This window comes from Styela clava, chromosome 4 (assembly GCF_964204865.1).
Source record: "Styela clava chromosome 4, kaStyClav1.hap1.2, whole genome shotgun sequence".
Lineage (NCBI taxonomy): Eukaryota > Metazoa > Chordata > Ascidiacea > Stolidobranchia > Styelidae > Styela > Styela clava.
In genome coordinates, this window is record NC_135253.1 from 17,824,412 (window position 1) to 17,843,856 (window position 19,445).

General features: G+C 34.2%; 2 protein-coding genes across 2 annotated transcripts; one reads left to right on the forward strand and one right to left on the reverse strand.

Moving 5' to 3' along the window:
* Positions 1–216: 216 nt before the first annotated feature.
* Positions 217–2,806, reverse strand: LOC120325993 (transmembrane protein 232-like). The gene has a single exon (XM_039392185.2). The coding sequence runs from the start codon at positions 2,683–2,685 to the stop codon at positions 331–333; it is 2,355 nt and encodes a 784-aa protein (XP_039248119.2). The 5' UTR covers positions 2,686–2,806; the 3' UTR covers positions 217–330.
* Positions 2,807–4,226: 1,420 nt separating this feature from the next.
* LOC120325994 (WD repeat-containing protein 43-like) lies at positions 4,227–18,146 on the forward strand. The gene is made up of 15 exons (XM_039392186.2): positions 4,227–4,586; positions 4,701–4,838; positions 5,374–5,495; positions 6,370–6,487; positions 6,947–7,095; positions 7,501–7,665; positions 8,403–8,568; positions 8,951–9,040; positions 9,497–9,646; positions 10,285–10,422; positions 11,077–11,195; positions 11,503–11,566; positions 12,173–12,353; positions 12,847–12,914; positions 13,453–18,146. The coding sequence occupies exons 1-15, from the start codon at positions 4,395–4,397 to the stop codon at positions 13,555–13,557; spliced, it is 1,965 nt and encodes a 654-aa protein (XP_039248120.2). The 5' UTR covers positions 4,227–4,394; the 3' UTR covers positions 13,558–18,146.
* Positions 18,147–19,445: the final 1,299 nt, after the last annotated feature.

Genomic DNA, 19,445 nt, shown 5'->3' on the forward strand with positions numbered 1-19,445 from the left:
CATTCATCTCAGATGCATGGACTTGATAGTTGAGGCAGCCTACACCTACGAGCGGCTATGTGAACCTCCTACCATGGCGATAACTCTGACATTCACTCGCGCATAATTAACAAGCACTTGGCAGCCATGCTTCAAAACTATTCTTATCGATAGTGCGCCTGAATACATGCATGTATTAATTGAACGATCATTGACTAGAAAAAAAAATCACGAAAATTAACAAAAAATAGAGATTACTCTGTTATAAGTGCTTCAATTTAACAATATTTAACAGTGTTTTTTGAGGTAAAATTAACTCAAACATAAAAACGGATGGATTAATAAAACTGTTCATGGGAGTTCATATGGAGCTAACTCTCTGGTCATCTTCCCTCGCAGTTTCTCTTTTCTTTTCTCAGCAACCTCTTGCATGTGTATTTCCTCTTCTTTTTGTTTAACTTTGATTTCTCTCATTCTCACTTTTTCGTCTTCCTTATGTTCTTTTATGAGTTGTTTTCTCCATTGATCTTCTATCACTCGCTGAAGATTGAGGGCATTTCTTTTATGAAATTCAGTTGATATTTTATCTGTATTATTAGGTATTTCAAGATGATCTTTCAAAGTTGTCCGGTTTGGTGGAGGCTTTTGTCTTGGCGATGTGACAGAATGCTTTGCCTGTTTACCTGGTGATGTTTCTTTCGTTCTTGGACTGATTCGAGTGCTTTGGCGAGTATCGCTATGAAAAGCTTGGGAAGAAGGGTTAGCCAGTGAAGATGGGCTTCTTGGAATAGGAAGAGTTGGTAACAGGAAATGATCTGTAAGTGAATGCGATATACGAGACCATATATTTAATGATGTGCTGCTTCTTATGGTTTTGGTAAAATCAGGATATTCAACTTGTCCTACACGTAAGGCTTCCAGAACACAATCTTCAGTCGCTGCAGAATCTTGTAAAGATACGATTAAGGACCAAGCAGCAGAGCGCATTCCTTCTTTTAGTTTATCTTCTCGAAGTGCATGTGTCAAATGCAGCAAACCAGAAAGTGCCCCGTAACGTACTTTCCAACTCCAGTCTGCTGGATTGGAGCCAGCACCCCTAGATGAAGTTTTGTCATAAGGATCGATGCGAGGATTACGATATTCAAGTAGATCAACTAGTCCGCAACTTTCAATACAAAAATTAGGAACGCCAGCTCGAAAAGTAGTTACATCAGCATCCAGCCATTTACCGAGCATGGCTAATTTCTGTATTGGAGCTGTTGCCCCATGAAGACAAATATCTGTCAAAATTTGAGAATACTGATAGGCGATTTCCCATCCCCAAGCGGATATTCCAGTTACTATTGACTCGCTCATTTCACTCCTGGGAGTGTTAGGATTTGAAATACCTGACCCTCGGGTGGGAGTCAATCGCGATGTTCCTGGCAAGTTAGAACTTTGATTATAAGTATTAGTTTTCGAGCGATTCATTTCAGATTGAAAATTACTTTCGGCAGTTGTGTTTCTTTTTGTGCTACGTCCACGAGGCGTTTTGCCAAGAGATGAATCAAAATCAGCCATCATTCCCTGCATAATATTTTGAAAAGAGTCGGATTGAACATCTCGTGCTGATTCCTCTAAATTATCTGTTGCATTGCCAGCTGTATATTTTTTTGGAGAAGCAGTTGACATCATGAATTCTGTTGTTCTCGGTGTTGCTATTTGGCTTATAGGAACAGCGACTCCTCTTGCCAGATCTTGAAAACTCCTGCAAACAAATGAATTGGCTTTTGCAGAATCCCCTAATATTGACAAAGCAAAAAGTGAGTCTACCCAATCTTCTTGACAAAAATCTTTCGCACAAATTAGAACATCAAGAATAGCTCTTTTCAAACCAATTTCTTTATCTTTGCATCGCCATACATGAAGCGCTTGATACACAATCGGTCTTATCAGAATCGTAGGCATCACATTAGGGTCGTCTTCATTTTGTTTTGTTTGAGATTCCGTTGTATGTGGGGCAGTAATAATACCTCCAACTCGAGATATGAATCGGATTGCGAGCCAAACTCCAGGGTAAGATTTATACAGCATTTCATGGTCTTGTATTCCTTCTAAATAGGTTGATAAACGAGATTTAAATTCATCTAATTGGATGAGATTATTAACCAAGTGATGATAATATAATCTGACAAAAACTAAAAATCCCATTTTTAAAAGTCTGATTTCAGCTGTTCTTAGTTGAGTGCTGTTAATGGTATCAGTACGTAACCAGTATAAAGTACTTTCAGCAAGAAAAAACAAAGTTGGTATATTTTCTTCATGGACAGGTGCATGGTTCAGTGACTGGCACAATATTTCAAAACAGTCTTCTTGCAATTTTCCTTTACATTGTGCTAGAATTGCAAGTTCAGACCAAGCCATTGGTAAGTCAACATGATCTCCTTCTCCTTGAGTTAGAATTCCTGCTCTTCTCTTACTGTGAATGAGAATCCTTTCAGCTTCTGCTCTCAGTGGTTCTTGGCCCTCAAAAGTCGATGCATTATATCGCTGGACAAACTTTTCACAAACCTCTAAAGGGTTTGCACGAATGTGAGCTCCGGCAGCAGCTGCTGCTGCATTTTCTCGTGCATAGTTTTGTCGTAATAATCGTTCCTGCAAAGCCAATCGTTGGCTGTGTGATATGATGCCAAATTTATGGACAATTGGAATTTTCAAGACTGGCATTATTGGTTGATTTGGGTTAGTATGGAAGACTTAAGGATACTTCACATTGTTATGACTATATTCAAATGGTAAAAATAAATTTCTAATTGATTAAAATTATCTGTTTTTAAAGTAAAAATTTAAAATGAATTTTTCCATTCACATGGATATTTGATAAATTATTTCTGGCCTATGTCAAACCATATCCTATGTTCGAGAACCACTGTCTGGTTCTAGTGTATTATATTTTACCTCAATATTCAAGTATCAAATGTTAGAATGACTGATAACTATCAATTAACAACGCCATGAAAGATGTTATAATAAGACGTAGGTTTATTAATATAGCTATTTAGCTAAACAAAAACGCATATATATCCAAGATGCAACAAAACTACATAGCCTACTTTAAATTGATTGATTGATTAAAATAATAAGAATACCTAAAGTTATCAACCTATCCAGATTATGTATAGCCTGAACAAGATCTTTGACGACTAGGCCACTGTTTGCCGGTATCTGACTATATAAACTAATTGAAAAAAACAACCTATACTTAATTAGAATTAAACTTTTCAACGAAACGCTATCGAGGCGGAAAGTATGTAAACAGACACCATGGTCACGGATGAGACGCTTGAATGCATTTTAGCTCTTTGGTGACAGCATGTGTGTCGTTACAGCTCGACAACCTTCCCGCTAGTTGTCGCTCAAATGCCTTGCGCCACAGTGATGTGGATTAGGCACGTGCGAGTATTGTGCAAAGACCGGTTGGTGCTTGTTTCTTCATCGTTTTTCGGGGGTGGTATTTCACGAAATAGTGACTGGTTTGCGTCGCATATGACTATTTTTTCTTAATAGTTATATCAATGAACTGGATAGGACGTTTTGCTAAATACTTTAGTTGACTTTGCATGGAATTCAAAGTACCATACACCAGAGTATCATAGCTTAAATTTAGCTGTAACAATACCCGTCCTGGATGACAGTTCGCATAGTCGCTGTAGTTTGGAGGGCCTTACTACATCACTGCGACGTCATAGTCACGTAATCTTTGAATGACGTAGTCAGGTGGGTGTTGGGTTTGAAATATGCAAAAATTGTTGTCACGACCACTAAAAGTACTTTAGGTACGAAACTACACTCAGACACTAGATCTAAAACTGTAATACAATAGTGAAGTTTGTTATACTGCAGTACTGTCATAATTTTGAACCCAAACGTTTATAACTCGTTCGCAAATTTTTGTTTTTATTTGAAATTTGTAAGAATCATCTGGGATTTGGGCTGTTTTTGTATTTTAATTCGAAATATTTTTACTATTGTGATACTTCGCAATTCTGCAATTGGTGTCTCACAGTAATAAGCTAAATTTATAGCAAGAGCACAATACTGCGATAATTAAATTCTGAAATTATCTTTTTTTTCTAAATATTGAGAAGTTATTGCAGTACTGAGACAAATTTATCTTGTCTCTCTTAGTACACACAGAATTCAGGAATTAGGTCTTCCCATTTTGCACTTCAAAATTTTATTGCATATGCTATATATATATTTCTAAAAAGAATAATATAATATTCTGTATAATCAGTAGTAATATTTGCAAAGAAATAATTTACAATCGTAGTAAAGTACGGGACTGATTTGGTGATCAGCGGTCAGCGGTGATTTTCTGATTCAAACATTGAACTATTTTTAAAAACTAGTCGTGTTGAGATATATTTTGAAAAATGACACATCAGACAAACTGCACGGCTTTTCAAAATGAAAATAATTTGGCAATTTGCTCACTCAACGGTGTATTGCATATTTGGGATGTCGAAACGGGAACAAAAAAGGTTGAATACACTCCTGCGAGTCACTTGACGTCAACTTTTACTTGCCTGTCATGGAAAATTCAGCAGAGAATTGAAAAGAGAAAGGTAAAGATTTCTTGTTGGATTTTTATCTGTTTTTCACCAATGTTGAATAATTAGGAGATTTAAAATTATTGATATGATGATAAAATAACAATTACATTTTTTAATAATTTTTAGCAAAATGAAGCTTCTGGGAAGAAAAGAAAATCTAAAGCGTTTGAGGTTGATAAGACCGAAGATATAATTGCCCTAGGAACGGCAACTGGAGATATTTTACTTTATCGATACTTAACAGGAGAACTTGCTGGGAAATTAGTAAGTTATAACTATGTGTGGCCGGAATTAGAGCGCTGGGCTTAACTATGTTTGCAACACAGGTTAAGATCTCAGTTTCAGAATCCATACTCATCACTTAATTAACCAATCGTGTAATAAACTGAGTAGACACTGCCATAATAAAAAGATTCGGGTGCTTTTAAAATTTTGTAGCGACTGCTTAAATGCTTTATTTGGAGTAATATTCAAAGATTTAGCTTATCAATTTTTTTCTATTTTAAAATTATTGAATATGTTTGCTTTCTGCAATACATGTCCCTCATTATCCTTTGCATAACTGAAGAAAAATTAAGTTTACTAGAAGATAATCAAACTCCTACGTGTTTCTGATTCTGTTTTCGAATTTAAAAATATTTTTCGTACATACTTTAAACAGTGATATTGGCGTTCAGTGATATTGTTCAGTCTTGCGTTTAGTCAAACTTGGCTATTCTAAATGAATCTTTTGATTTTAATGTTTTTTTTTTGTACAATACTATACAATACAGTACAATACTACCAACTTACATTTCAGGACGGAGAACATACAGGCAAAATCACTTGTATATGCTGGGATCCATATGAGTTTCGATTACTCTCAAGTTCAGAAGATCAACATATAGTACATTGGGATCTGAAATCTTATAAATCCATCTGGTATGATTACACATATGATTTTTCACTAGTCATTTTTTTAAAAACGCTGAAAAAATAGTTGAGCAAATTGTTGCACCGAACAAAAATTTAACTCAAAATTTTCAAAAATTCAAAACTCCTCATATTTTATAATTTATAGATTAATGAACTGGCATAAAACAAAATCAAATGAACTTTATTTCACTATTGAGTATTTTTATTCATGAGTCCCTCTATTCTTGTTATTCAACACTATCCAGTATCAATTAGACAGGGAACTGAAGGGTTATTGAGTATAGTCCCAGAACTGTAGGTGTCTAGTGCAGTGTTTCTCAAACTGTGTTTTGCGGAACACTGCTGTTCTTCGAGCTGCTTCGGACTGCTCTGCGGACCAGGGATCCAAATCGTGACTAAATTTCTGGTCATGGTGATCGCAACGACCATACTTTGGCACCTCTGGGTCGTTAATTTAGCTCCCAATTGATGACAAACAGGCGGACAGGGCTTGTGCCAGTCTGCAAGTCAGGCGTTTTTGTTAACTATAGGCCTACTAGTTTACAGCAAACTTTTTGATTTTACCATAAAGGCTAATTTTTTGGGAGCCACTCATCTGTTTTTCCTTTTTATTTCGTGGTGTTCCGCGAGGCAAGATAAAAAGCGTGTTTCGGGCCAAAAAAGTTTGAGGAACCCTGGTCTAGCGCATTGTTGGCCACTATAAATGCCATGATAAATTCCACCCACCTCACAACTTTGCCTCAAACATGAAATGGTAATCGGCGATGCGACTTTGAGCATTCTTCGAGAATTAGACATGCATAATATAATGTTAGTTATACTTCGTGTTTCTGGTCACAATAAACTGATTTTTTTAATATTATTTATTATTGAATTTTAGTAAATGGCAAGCAGATAAGAGAGGTGTCAACAGTATGTGCGTATGTCCCAACTCAACATTACTTTCAGCTGGAAAAACAATCAAATTATGGGATTTGAAAACAAAACAATTATTGAGGGTAAGATATAGGGTTCTCCTGTAGTGTGTCTGTCTACCAGGTTAGGCCATAATTTTCTTCCGATTTTCCTCATTTTAGTCCTATTACGAGTTTGGGGGCAGTCTGTGTTAGCAAAGTGAATATAACCCATGTCCCTAGGTTTCATTCAGTCTCAGCAGGCGAACAAAATTAGTTGCCCCTATATTAGTACACACACTTCTGGAGCGCCAGATATACTACTATGCAGTAACTGCTTTCTTTGGAACACTCAAGAAAAGTAGTAAAAAACGACCAATCATTTTTTTTTTGCAATATATAATTCAATCAGTGAATATCTATCTATTCTTTAGGGGAAATTCAGGCGAAATATATCTAGTTATAAATAAAGATGGATGAAGTCGAATAGTTTATCATTTGGAATACATAAAACTCTGAATAAATTATTTCGATGAATTATTTCGAAGTATTTCAATTTTTCAGAGTTTCGTAGGTCATGCGAGTCCAGTTCTTGATTTAATGTATGTTAACATACCGGCAATATCACAAAGACAAGATGCAACTCCTCTAGAAATGGTCGAAGGTTTATATTTTTTATCATCTGCAATTGAAGATAGAGTTGTGAATATTTGGTGAGTTGTTATTGAGTTGGAGCTTTGAAATACTTTTATCAAAATACTGGTGTTATTATATTTTTTTGATTTTATCAGTGTCATTTAAAAAAAAACAGTAAAATTATTGAATAAACTCGGTTACAACTGAGAGCATGTATTTTATTCGAAAACGAAAACATATTTTCTAATCTCCTGTGACAATATTTGGAAACTCTCACTATTGTAGTTTAATTATTTAAGCCAGATTTGGCAACAAAATTTCAGAAGTCATACTTTTACAAGGTAACAAACTTCTAAATTGTTCAAATTTGATGAAAAAATTCTTTAAATATCTGTTTCAATAGACACATTAAAAAGTTGTATTTTTCTTCTCTAGATGTGGATGAAATTGTTCTAATTTTTATTCCAACCTTTTATTTTCAGGCAAATTCAAAGAAAACACAGAAAAATTGCTGTTGCGACATTTTCGTTAAATTCCGAACCGATATCTATGGCTTTGAAATCACCAACGAGCAAAGATAATCCGATCACTTTACTTGTTCTAACAAATGAAGGAGAATTAAATATATTTTCACACACATTAAATGGGTGAGATTTTATTTGAATTTATATTTTCAAAATTTTCTTATTGTTTGAGTTTTGCTACAGTTTCAAAACTGACTTCTTTGACTTATAATTATGGAGGATTGGAATTACTTGACTTGTTTGTAATTGTTGATCATTTTCCTTGGATGGGCATTTAGCGGACGATCTGATAATCTGTGTCAATCACATTGATCGCGGAAAAACTCTTTCTTTTCGCAAATTTTTGGGATTGTGACAGCCCATTTGCGAATTTTGCACAAAACTTCTTGTGAAACGATTCTTATGAAATTCCCCTGATTGCACTAACTAGACTTTACCAATAGAGAAGCTGACCTTAAATAACATGAGGTGACTTGGCAACTATGGCAGCCGCCTATACCGTCGATAACTGTTCACTTAGACATACAGATTTAATGGAGTTAAAACATTATTTTCATTTCCACAAATAATTAATCACACATGAGCTGCAATGCCTACTACTTGACTTAATTTGTTTGTCAACAGTCTTGTACAGAAACAAAAGCAAAATTTTAGATATATTTTGAGAAAATGAGATTGTTTACTAATGGAGATAGAAAACTAATATTTATCAGGACAGTCCTTATCCTCTCAAATTAATTGATTTTCTGTATATCCTCACATATAAACTGATCTTGCATATAAGCCAACCCCATAGAACGGTGAATTTATAAAATTCCACATATAAACCCCTTGTTTGTGAACATGGAATTTAATTTCAGGCAAATCAAGAAACCACTTAATGTGCAAATGACTGTCAAGGTGGTTGATCCTTCAGCAAAACAAATCAAAATATTATCAGCAACATTTTGTGATGAAAAAGAAAGCGAGACTGCTACAGTTTTGATCGCTTATGGAACGACATTAAAAGTTATTTTCGAAAAATTGGTTAGTTATTTGTTTCCTGTTTTTTATGAATTGCAATTAAGTGGGGAAATAAGAAAATGGAAATATACTGGAAATTAAATGTGTTGAAATAGCATTTATTTAGCATTGATAATTGAATGTAATACAAGTTCTCAAGTAGTTTTGAGCATTGTGGTTTAGGTATCTCACACACGCTTCTACCACATTATCAGACGAGGTATTGTCATAAATTTAATTTTTCACAATTGTAAAATAATTGAAATGTTTTGTTCCTGAATTTGAAAAATTGCTTGCATATTTTTTTGCTGTAATTTACTGCCAAATTTGATCTTTGTAAAAAATTCAATTATAAAATGAATTATAATTTGTGATAATGAATTCTTCATCTTATTCACAATTGCAGAATCTTGACAACTACACAACAAAGGATGTTTGTATAATAAGAGAAGATCCAATGAAAGTTAAAATCACACAACCTGAAAATGCTTTAACCGTAAGATTTTGATTCTTTGATTGCTCATGGTTAGAATTTGATGGGTTTTCTTGGAAATACCATATATTCTCATTCCCAAACATGAATCTCTTTGTTGAAATGTTGATAAAATTGAATTTTTTTTGGGGAATACCATACCCAGGGTGTATTTTTGGTAATTCCATTCCTTGCAGAAATAGACTCCTTAAACATAGTTAAATGTCAGTGGCTGTCTGTACCAGGCATGGTCGTAGCGAAACACGTGAATGAGTGAGTGTTAAAATAATGAAACTGCATATTTATGGAGCATTTTATTTGTCCCTTTCTTCGTTGAATATTACTTGAATAAGGATCAATGATCTTTTAACCATGATGGTTCGCAATTGCTGGAAGAGATTGTAGAACAAAATCTTGGTAATTTAAAAATAGCCGCGTTGTTGCGTATAGTCTCAATCAATCTTTTGCGTTCTATTCCAGACGAGAGAACCGATTCGAAATAAAAATGAAGTTGTGACGTTAGCACCAGGAATACCAGGTCACGCTCAAGATATATCTGCAATGTCTGAACAAACATCAACGATCAAACATAAACGAAGGAAGAATAATGTTTCTACCAGTGAATCAGAGGTTTGTATGTATTTTTGAAGCATCTACAATCATTATACTGCAAGGATACTTTGCTTTTGTAACACTGTCGATATTGTTCAAAAAGTGTAACGTTTCACGCCGCAATTACATGGCCCGCAAGTCTGAGTGGGCAGATTTTTTGTTCCCTGATCCAAAAACTGTTCCCACCCCCGATCTGTAATATACTGCAAGGATACTTTTTACATTTATGAGGCTTTTTTCTAGTATTAAAGTCCAGAGTTTTTTTTTTAATTCTTGGGAGTGCTTGGGAGTGAGTATCATGCATTCTTGCTCGTTAGAATTTAGATAGGAGTACAAATTTATATGTATAAAATTTTGTTATCCTGAAACAAGTAGTTAATATTAATTTCTTTGAAGAACCATGTGCAAATTGAAATTTAAGTGAAGTTTTGCCCTCTCTTCTCTCTCTCTTCTTGGCCGAAATTTGAATCCGCAGTGCTTCCAAGTTTTCAAACCCAAATTCTTCTATTTTAATTCCAATTCATCTTCAGTTAAGTTTGTTTAAACAAATTGGAGTTTTATAATAAATATGATTTGGTGACATTTCCTGCTTACATTTAGTTATTAGTATTAAATTTTATTCACCGTCCAATTCGAGAAATGTTTGTGTTTTTCAGATGACACTTGAGGATAGATTGAATGCGATTGGTTTAAAGAAGGAAGAAGATGGACAACAACAACAACCTCCTCGTGCTGATTCACTGTCTGTATTATTGGCTCAAGGTCTTCATAGCAATGATAAAGAAATATTAAATGTAAGGCGCCTATTTGGAATTAATGATTTTGGTATAGAATGCTAGTTTCATGTGAAAATTGTAAAAACTTTGCTCTCACTCATGCCTATATATCAGGGGTGTGCAAGGTCTTTAGACCAGGGGCCAAAAATTTTGCCCACCAAGACTGACGGGCCATGTAAGTGTGATGTAAAAAGTTACACATGACCGAGACAAAAGAAAGTGGTGTGAAAAGCGCGCTGTCTAGTTGAGGGAGCAAGAAAAGTTTTGTTAACGTCCCATATTACAACTCCTCGCGTCCCTAAAATACAACCTACACAGACTACGATCATAATCTAACAAGCCTATTGTAGGGCCAGATTGAATCACCCAGTGGGCCGGATTTGGCCTCTGGCTATAGTTTGCCAACGTCAGCTATATATACACATAAGGAAGGATCTTTGTGGCACAGCAAAGCTTACCTGATCTGGTGTCTGTGCATGGTGACGTGTATGAAGCTGAAATCGGGTCTTGGATCTTATGATCTAACTATATTGCTATTGTGAATCTCTAACTTTATGTTCACTTATTAACTTATGAATATCAAAGACTCTCGAGTGACCACAGGAAAAACGAGTTACATAGAAAATGCTTGCTTTCAAGTTGAACTCAATTTAAAAACATTTTTCTTTACAGAGAGTTCTACAAAAAACTAATGAAGATCTGATCTACAACACAGTAGCTAGACTTCCTCTCTCTCTCATTGTTTCACTGATACAAGATCTCACTACGAGGATGAAAACTTCTCCTGCTGCGTAAGTTCACTTTTTCATCTATTGTTAAACGCCAAAATCTGGCAACTGGCTCTTCGGTGGTTCGCTCATCATGCTAAAAGTTGTCAATCGCTGCGAGTGGTGGAATCTCGATCTTTACTCCCTACTATCTTAGGGCCATACAGTTACTCGCTGTCTCTTTCATTGACAAATAATTGGTTAACCATTCACATTTTAACATGGACTAGTTACTGGCCGAGTGCATTAATCCGTCTTGTCAGCTTTGCTTTACCCAATAATATAAACGAACATGGCTCAGTATTTTAAATTATATTTTCCTTATTTCCAGAGCATTTAAATTTGTGAAATGGATGAGAATAACATTAAAAGTTCATTCTTCGTATCTTATGACGGTAAGATTTATTTTTTTGTTGCATTCAGTTTTTCAAACATTTCAAATATACATTTCAAAGGGTGGATTGAGAATGACTTGAATTGAGAATGAAAAAATATCTAGATGGAATGATCAATCGACCATTGGTGAATTCTCGTAATTCAGTGCGGTTATGACTATTGCTACTCCTATGGTGTCACAAAAATTCTGACTTGTTACAAAAATGACAATAGTCTAATATTCATATAGTGGACTATCACACATTTGTTGGTTTGTAACCTCCCTGTTATAAATATATTGTAATTAATCCCATTTAAAAATTTTGTTCGACATTTGCCATCCAATGCTGGGATCAGTAGAATTACTAAAATATTGAACAAAATAGGAACTAGAATTTTCTATTTGTTTCAGTGAAAGCAGTTATTACAAATTATTGCAATTTTTCTACAGTTTTTCAGTCAAAAATGGTAACTTCGATTACCACTATTAAAAGTCTATAATTCTGACTTCCTCATACGAAAATTTCTGCCTCTACCTTTGACCCCAATGTCAATCAAAATTGTTCAATTCTCGACTCCACAGCATGCAGCCCAGACTATTATAACAACAAAAATCTATTTTATAGTTGCCAGATCTTGTTCCGTTACTAAGTCAGTTGTATCAATTGATGGATGCAAGAACAGAAACTCACAGCAGATTTGTTAAATTAGAAGGAAAACTAGAACTTCTCACAACTCAAATCAAATCGAAGAAATCAGCAGAAAATAAAACAATTGACACAACACCAATGTTTGTCTATGAAGATGGTAAGATATTTTTTTAATGAGATTGTGGTCATATTATCATTGTCTTAGTCGAGCGTTTCTCAACTGCGTTCCACCGAACGCTGCTGTTCCACGAGCTTCTTCGGTTTTTGTCAGCAGTTCAATATTGTTAACCTCCGGGCTCCTGCCTAATTTCTAATCATGAAGTTCATCAATTGATCATCAATCAACACTTTTTAATTTCATCTTAAGCTAAATTTTTCGGAAACCACCTTCCCTTTTCAATGGAAGAGTTTTGAACATGACAAAGTAAAGGTAAATTTGGAGGGCCCATAGTTCAAATACGATTAAACTGAGTACCATCTGCTTGGTATAATATCTGAGGGTTCAGTATTTGGAAACTGTTTTCATTCAGCAATGTAAAAACTACCCGAAGTACCCTGATTTCTATTCTCCATTTCGGAAGCTGCTTAGCTTTTTATACTAGCGTGTAATTAACTAGCGTATATCACCTCATGTATATTTATTATGACAGAATCTTCAGATGAGCAAGAAGATATATTAATGGATGATTTGCCCGTTGATCCATCTGATTCCTCCGATGTAAGTATTTTATGATCAAAATATGATTTATTTGTTCTATATCTAATTCACACGATAGCTGTTTGGGTGAAAATTTCTGTGAGGTTATATTGTTGAAAATTATATGGAAATGGAATGTATTCGTATAAGTTGGTTTCACAAATTTCATTACCTCTTATTTTTCTGATTTTTATTTGCTATGAGAATATTTTTTTGTTAAATTTCAAAAAATAATCATCGGTCCATTTTTGGTCCACGTCAGAACAGCCCAAGTTAATTTTAAATTGCTATGGATTTAGTTATTTCGATCTTCTTGGCGATAATTTTGAACTTGGCATAACTTACTCCTTGAAAAGCAGAGAGTGAAAATTAATGTTTTTCTTTGTCTATAGCAATTTCTTTATTTGAAAAATGCAAACGGAGTCAGTTTTCACTTTTGAACTCATATTTTCAACATTGTCTATTCATGAAACTTGACTTTTTGTATTCTTTATACTTCCTTGATCTATCTTTGCTCTGAATTGCGAGTTTTCATTGAATCTTGCTTGTTTTGCCATAGAATGACTGGGAAGAGATGTCAGAAAGAGATGAGAAAGGAGAAATGGTCATTGATGAAGATGAAACTGACAGCGGAGTTGTTAATGGAATGTTGGATGAAGACTAAATTCGCTAATATATTTCCTCATTTCATGTGGCACAAACTTGAGATAGATTGTTTGACCATATTCTACTAATCCCAATTTGTGTGCTTGGCTGTAAAAACATTTTTTTTTGACTATAGAATTTCTGTAATATTAGTCACTGATCTATTTGTAACTCCTAAAATATGACAATTACAATAAACAAACTACGCTGCCAAAATAGTAGCTTATATGCCCCTATGTTCTACAAACAATTTCTAGTCAAGTTATATTTTGACTGTCAAATCTCCACTCTTTACTTTTGATCGCATTTTTAAAATATTCCTCATATTCCTCAGTTTTGACTGTGTGGGATTTTGACTGAACATTCTGTTGTGCAGAACACACTATAATGTTCAAACTTGTATATATCCAATGAAATGGTCTGTTTCATTCCGACACTCAATCTAGACTGGTAGAGTGGTAGCCACACCAGGGACCTCAGTTCACACTATTGGGGTGTCTTCCTTTTCTATACTGCTCAAAAACCCTTGACTTTATGTTTTAATATGACTTGCAACTGGATACCGCAATATTTGATAATGTTGCAACCAGGGATGGCCATTTCCGAATACTAAACTATTCCGAATACATTCTAAAATAATGTTTTCGAATCTGGAATTCCGAATACATTCTAAAATCGAAAATAACACATTTTTGGTTTAATATTAGGAAATAAGCTTCAATAGAAATATCATAATAAAGCCACAAACCAACAGTATATGTACACAAAGTAATTGATAGTTTATAGCTATCAATAAAAAATAACAGCAACTTGTGACACAGTCAGTTTATTAAAATTATTCACTTTGTACAAATGACCATATGAAAAGATAGCCAAGGAGTTGTCTGATGCTTTCTATCATTGGTACAATGATATTACGATAATAGTCAAGTCTACAAAAATACTACTTGTATTCAGATAATTGTGTATATTTTCTGAGAGTAATAAAATTTATTGGCAATACAGGCAACTGAAACAAGCAACAACAATCGAAAATCAGTTATGCCTTTACAAATTCTAATATTTAAGCCTAGAGTATTCTACTACCTACCAGTATATTTGTATACTAATTTATGTGAACCATATTGTTATTATGTGTAACATATTGTTGTGTTTGAAATTAAAAATAAATTAGTAGAGGATAGATGACCACCACTGCCAGCCGCGCAGCCAGGATTTTCGAAATCGGAAATTCCCATTGCCGCCTGTAACACCCACCGCGATTCGTCGCTCGTTAAAAGAGCCGTCTTTTCAGGGTATAATGATCATCCTGTTAAGTAAAATATTCAATCCGTGACAACTATGAAATTCTAAAATATCTTTATTTAATTTAATGTGTCCAACGTAACTCGGGTTGCTTATTCTTATGCCAAAAAAAAAACATTACTATTCGGTCCACGGCGATCTGTGACCTAAAAGTACGAGATAAACTGCCTGATGTATTTAATTTCAATACGTATTTTTGCAATCTTGCCAACTCGTTATCGCCGTTAGAAAAATCTCAAATAATGATATAGAATCCTGTTAAGTGTAGAGTATAATTCATTTCATACAATGAATATACATATAAAGTTTAGCAGTAAATTAAAAATACATTTTCATCGCCGCATTATGCCACCTGTTTAAAGAGTCGACTTTTACAACAAATAATATAACAACGAATATATATTTTTCTGTTGTGCAAAGCGATGAATTCGTGACCGATACGAGCATATTTAAAATGTCTTGCTTTATTAATTTAATTGTCTTCAATTTAACCTGCGGTTGCGTCGACAAAATAAAATCCTCACCACTCTTATATACCATTGCAATCCGCGGTCATAAAAATAAAAACGTGTGGTAAACTGTCGGATTAAATAATGTTTTGATCCGTATTTTGCGAATTCGGCAAATATTTAGATGTACTTGTTAACAGTGACTCCGCTCAATCGAAATGCTGCCATTCTGATTATTTTTAGATAGAACCGTTCGAAAAATCCATAAATCTGCTGTAACATTTCAGAGTAAAATTTATTTCATCACAATGAAATTGATTGAATATACTTTAAGATTGATTATTTTATATACCGGTACATCCTCAAACCCCGGGGAAAAGTCGCGTTTCAAACCTTGTATCATGTTAACACGAAAATATTCGACGGCAATTTAAAGTAATGGATAATCAGGCAAATCCCGCCCTCAATTCGTGACGATATGTTTCTAAATGCCGACCAAACATAATGTGTGCCAGAGGCACACAAAATTTTGCGGGTTCCACTGCCTAGAAGAGCGTTTTTTAAATTTCGGTTTTATTTTCAGTATTTTAAATTGCCGCTATTCAATCAAAAAGTTGCGTTGTCTTTAGAAACTCGCCGCCGATGAACGTACTCAACAGATTCCAATTCCGTGCGCGTACAAAAATAAAATAATTGTCATCGTTATCGTGGAACAAATTTGTGGAAAATTTTCGTTTTAGAGAAAATAACACAAAGGTAAAGGCGTTTACGGCCTAAATAACAAGTTACGCTGATGAGCGATGAAAACAATCACGCGCAGGTTTTTATCCAGAATGTTTTCATTCAACGGAAACGTCTTCAAAGCGGCGTCGAAAATGTGTGACGTCACACAAATATCCGATATTCTTATGAACGCTAATTCCGATATTCGAATAACGAGATATTCGAATACTTTATTCGAATTGGCCATCCCTGGTTGCAACTCAAAATACCTTGGTTTACAATATTTTTTCACAAGTTTAGCTTGTTATCATAATATGTTCCAGTTATCTTTATAATGCTACACTGAATCTAATATTTTTTCTAATGCTTATTTTGACTTGAAATTTTCCTGCCATTAATTTCTCTGTGCTTCAAATGAATATGACAGAATCGTGTCATGTGTTTCGTAAGCGCCAACAGGTTGACTCCGATTTCATGGACTAAATATTTGTTTGATAATTGGCATGCTGTCGATTCTGTTTGTTGAATTTGCTTAGCCTTTTTGAACCGTTTTGTACATCAGATTTTGGATACAAAATATTTCAACAAATCGGATCAATCGCTTTTGCATTTATACCTATTTTCAGATTTATTGTTCAGTTTTGCCTTTATTTGAAAATTGCTGTTCTAAACAGTGGTCTCATACTCATTTTAGTTGCATGTATTTAGTAGTTGATATTTTTTTTTTGGTAGCATTCAAAATATAGCTAGCTGGGATATTATTCAAATAGAACAATGCTATTCAATGAAACTTTCTATATTAAAAAACATTCAACTGACTCGTTTTGAACAAAACTGGCTTTGAACAAAATTTTCCCCAGATTCATATAGAATTTTGAACTTGATTTTCATTCTTTTTGCAATGGAATATTTATTATTCTCAAGCACCTGCTACTTGAATAAGCTACTTCGAACATGCACCAAAATGACTCGCAAGTAATACTAATTCATGCATACTGTCCTCTTTTGAAAAAATCGGAACAGTTCCTTATATTGTCCACATAATAACAACCTATTATTCTCTTATTTCATCTGTGTGCTACATACAGGCCTCTTGTTACTTTTTATTTCATACGTTCTAACGTTGGTGCTTTAATCTTGACATATAACTGCCCTGTTTGTGGTGACTATTTTGTCGGAATTGTGACATTGTCAGAATATGTAACCTATCTTAATGCTTAATTTTTGCAATTTATATAACTGCCTCTTTTCTTACAATTGTCACAGTCATTTCCTGAGACTTTATAGTGGATACAACCAAGTCTGTTTTCAACTTCAGAACTGTTGCATGTATACTCTTGAGCGCCCAACTAATCTCAATCTTTGTTTTGATGAATCTTATATTATTTGCCAAAATGAATAATGTTATCAAAGCTTATCTTTTTTGCTTTGATTTCCAGTAAATTATAGCAATGCTTTCGAGTCAAGATTTTTGCCATCTTACTCGTAGTAATTCTAAAATCCGACTTTATCATTATAATATTTTGCCTCAGACTCAAATGTTTACTTAAAAACATTGGCAAGATTGAATCTTTTTTTTTGGAAATTTTGACAGCGACTTTGGGATATTTGAGATTCCTTTCTTTCAAGTCAATTATAATATCATTGAAAACATATCACAAATCACTTTTCAGCATGTCTGTTAGAATAGTGTAAAATTTTTTCATTCAAATTGATTAGAATTCTATATTTAACTGCCAGTCTAAGTTACTTTTGGAAGACATTCATTGGAAGGCTGTCATATGTTTTTGATCAGCATTTACATATTTTGTAGGCAGTTGAATGCATAATAAATCTTGATGCTTTGATTATTTGCCTACTTTTGTTTTTCATTATAATTTCAAGCATCTTAGTGCTGTTCTGCACCTCAACGTGCTCAGTTCATTTCGTGCTGCTATTCTAAAGTTGTGCCAATTTAAATTGTATATAATTAATTATTATGAACTTCGACCTGAAACAACTTTTCCAAAATACTTCTTGAATTATGTATCAGGTGATGTTTCCTTCTGATCATTTTACTGAACAACATGTTTTTTGTTCATTCATTTGGTGGATTATTTTTTGCGAGACAATAAATTTGGTCTACAAGTGCCATTAGAGTGTGTTAGAAAAGTTGGTTAAATAAAAGTTGCTGGTTTAGTCTGCCATATAGATGTCTATAGACAGAGGTTGACACCAGAATTTAAAGCAATTATTGTCAATTTAACATAGCAATGCTGCGGAAATGGCTCGGTGGGAGTAAATTCTTGTTGTTGCTAACGAAGTGTTGTTGTGTTATCTATGAATAACGCTCTTTATTCGATATTGTTCCACACCCAGATATTTGAAGTCGAACATATTGACTTATAATCAGGAATGTTTTGTCCAAGCAAAGCTCCAGTTTCATAAGAATTTCCTGTCCGCACCAATAATTCTCAACTCGATTTGCCATGAAATGTAAGAATTTTTCTGATTCTCCGAAGCTACACCATTGAAGAGCCCAGTTGGAGGAAACTGAGATATGCAGACAGTTCGTTGCATATATCATTACACCTCATACTGACAAATCGTTCAGATTTGCACAGAGGAAATATGTAAACAGGTAATATTATAAATCAAAACAAGTTTGTTTTTCTAGATTTAGCAAAACTATGTTGCTTATTCGACCAAGGCATGAATACAGTTCTATCATGAGCGCATCTGACTAAATCAAAAATGGGGTTATTCAAAATTCCATTAGTATATGTCAAGAACAATGTAGGTCCACAAACTCAACCCTGAATGATTCCATATTTGACATTGAAATAAGATAATTGCATTTTTAAAATGAAGGGTAACAATTTGATAGCATCAGTTTAAACCGATATATCAGTGCTATAGAATGAATTTGAATTGTGGGAAGACAATCTGATTCGATCAGATCGTTTGAGTTGTGATTGAAAAGAATCTCTACTTGCACATAGGTTTCAAACAAATTTTTCCTCTACCTTATGATTCTTGTATTGAAAAATACCATATACAAGAAAAAACTTTTGTTTTCCGCATATTGTTTCAGTTGAAAATTTTGACTCTCAATTCAACAAGTTCTGTGATATCGCATTTGAAAACGAGAGCTTTAAAAAGTTGAAAAAATATAAGACAAACAAAAATGTCTACTTTGATCCACAACACTGGAGATAAGCATTAGGGTGGACAAATTTCGGTTCATATTTAGCTAGTGTATACAAATCACAAACGATTAGCACATCGCACTAATTGACGTAAGCAAAACTGCAACACACCATGCTGAAAGTGTGTATTCAGTACAGAAGTTGAACTCCTAAATGATATATGCTCATACGCGCCTTCAAATACAGTGGTATATGCTGCAATACCAGCTTTCTATCCCATCCAGTGAATGAACACACAAAAA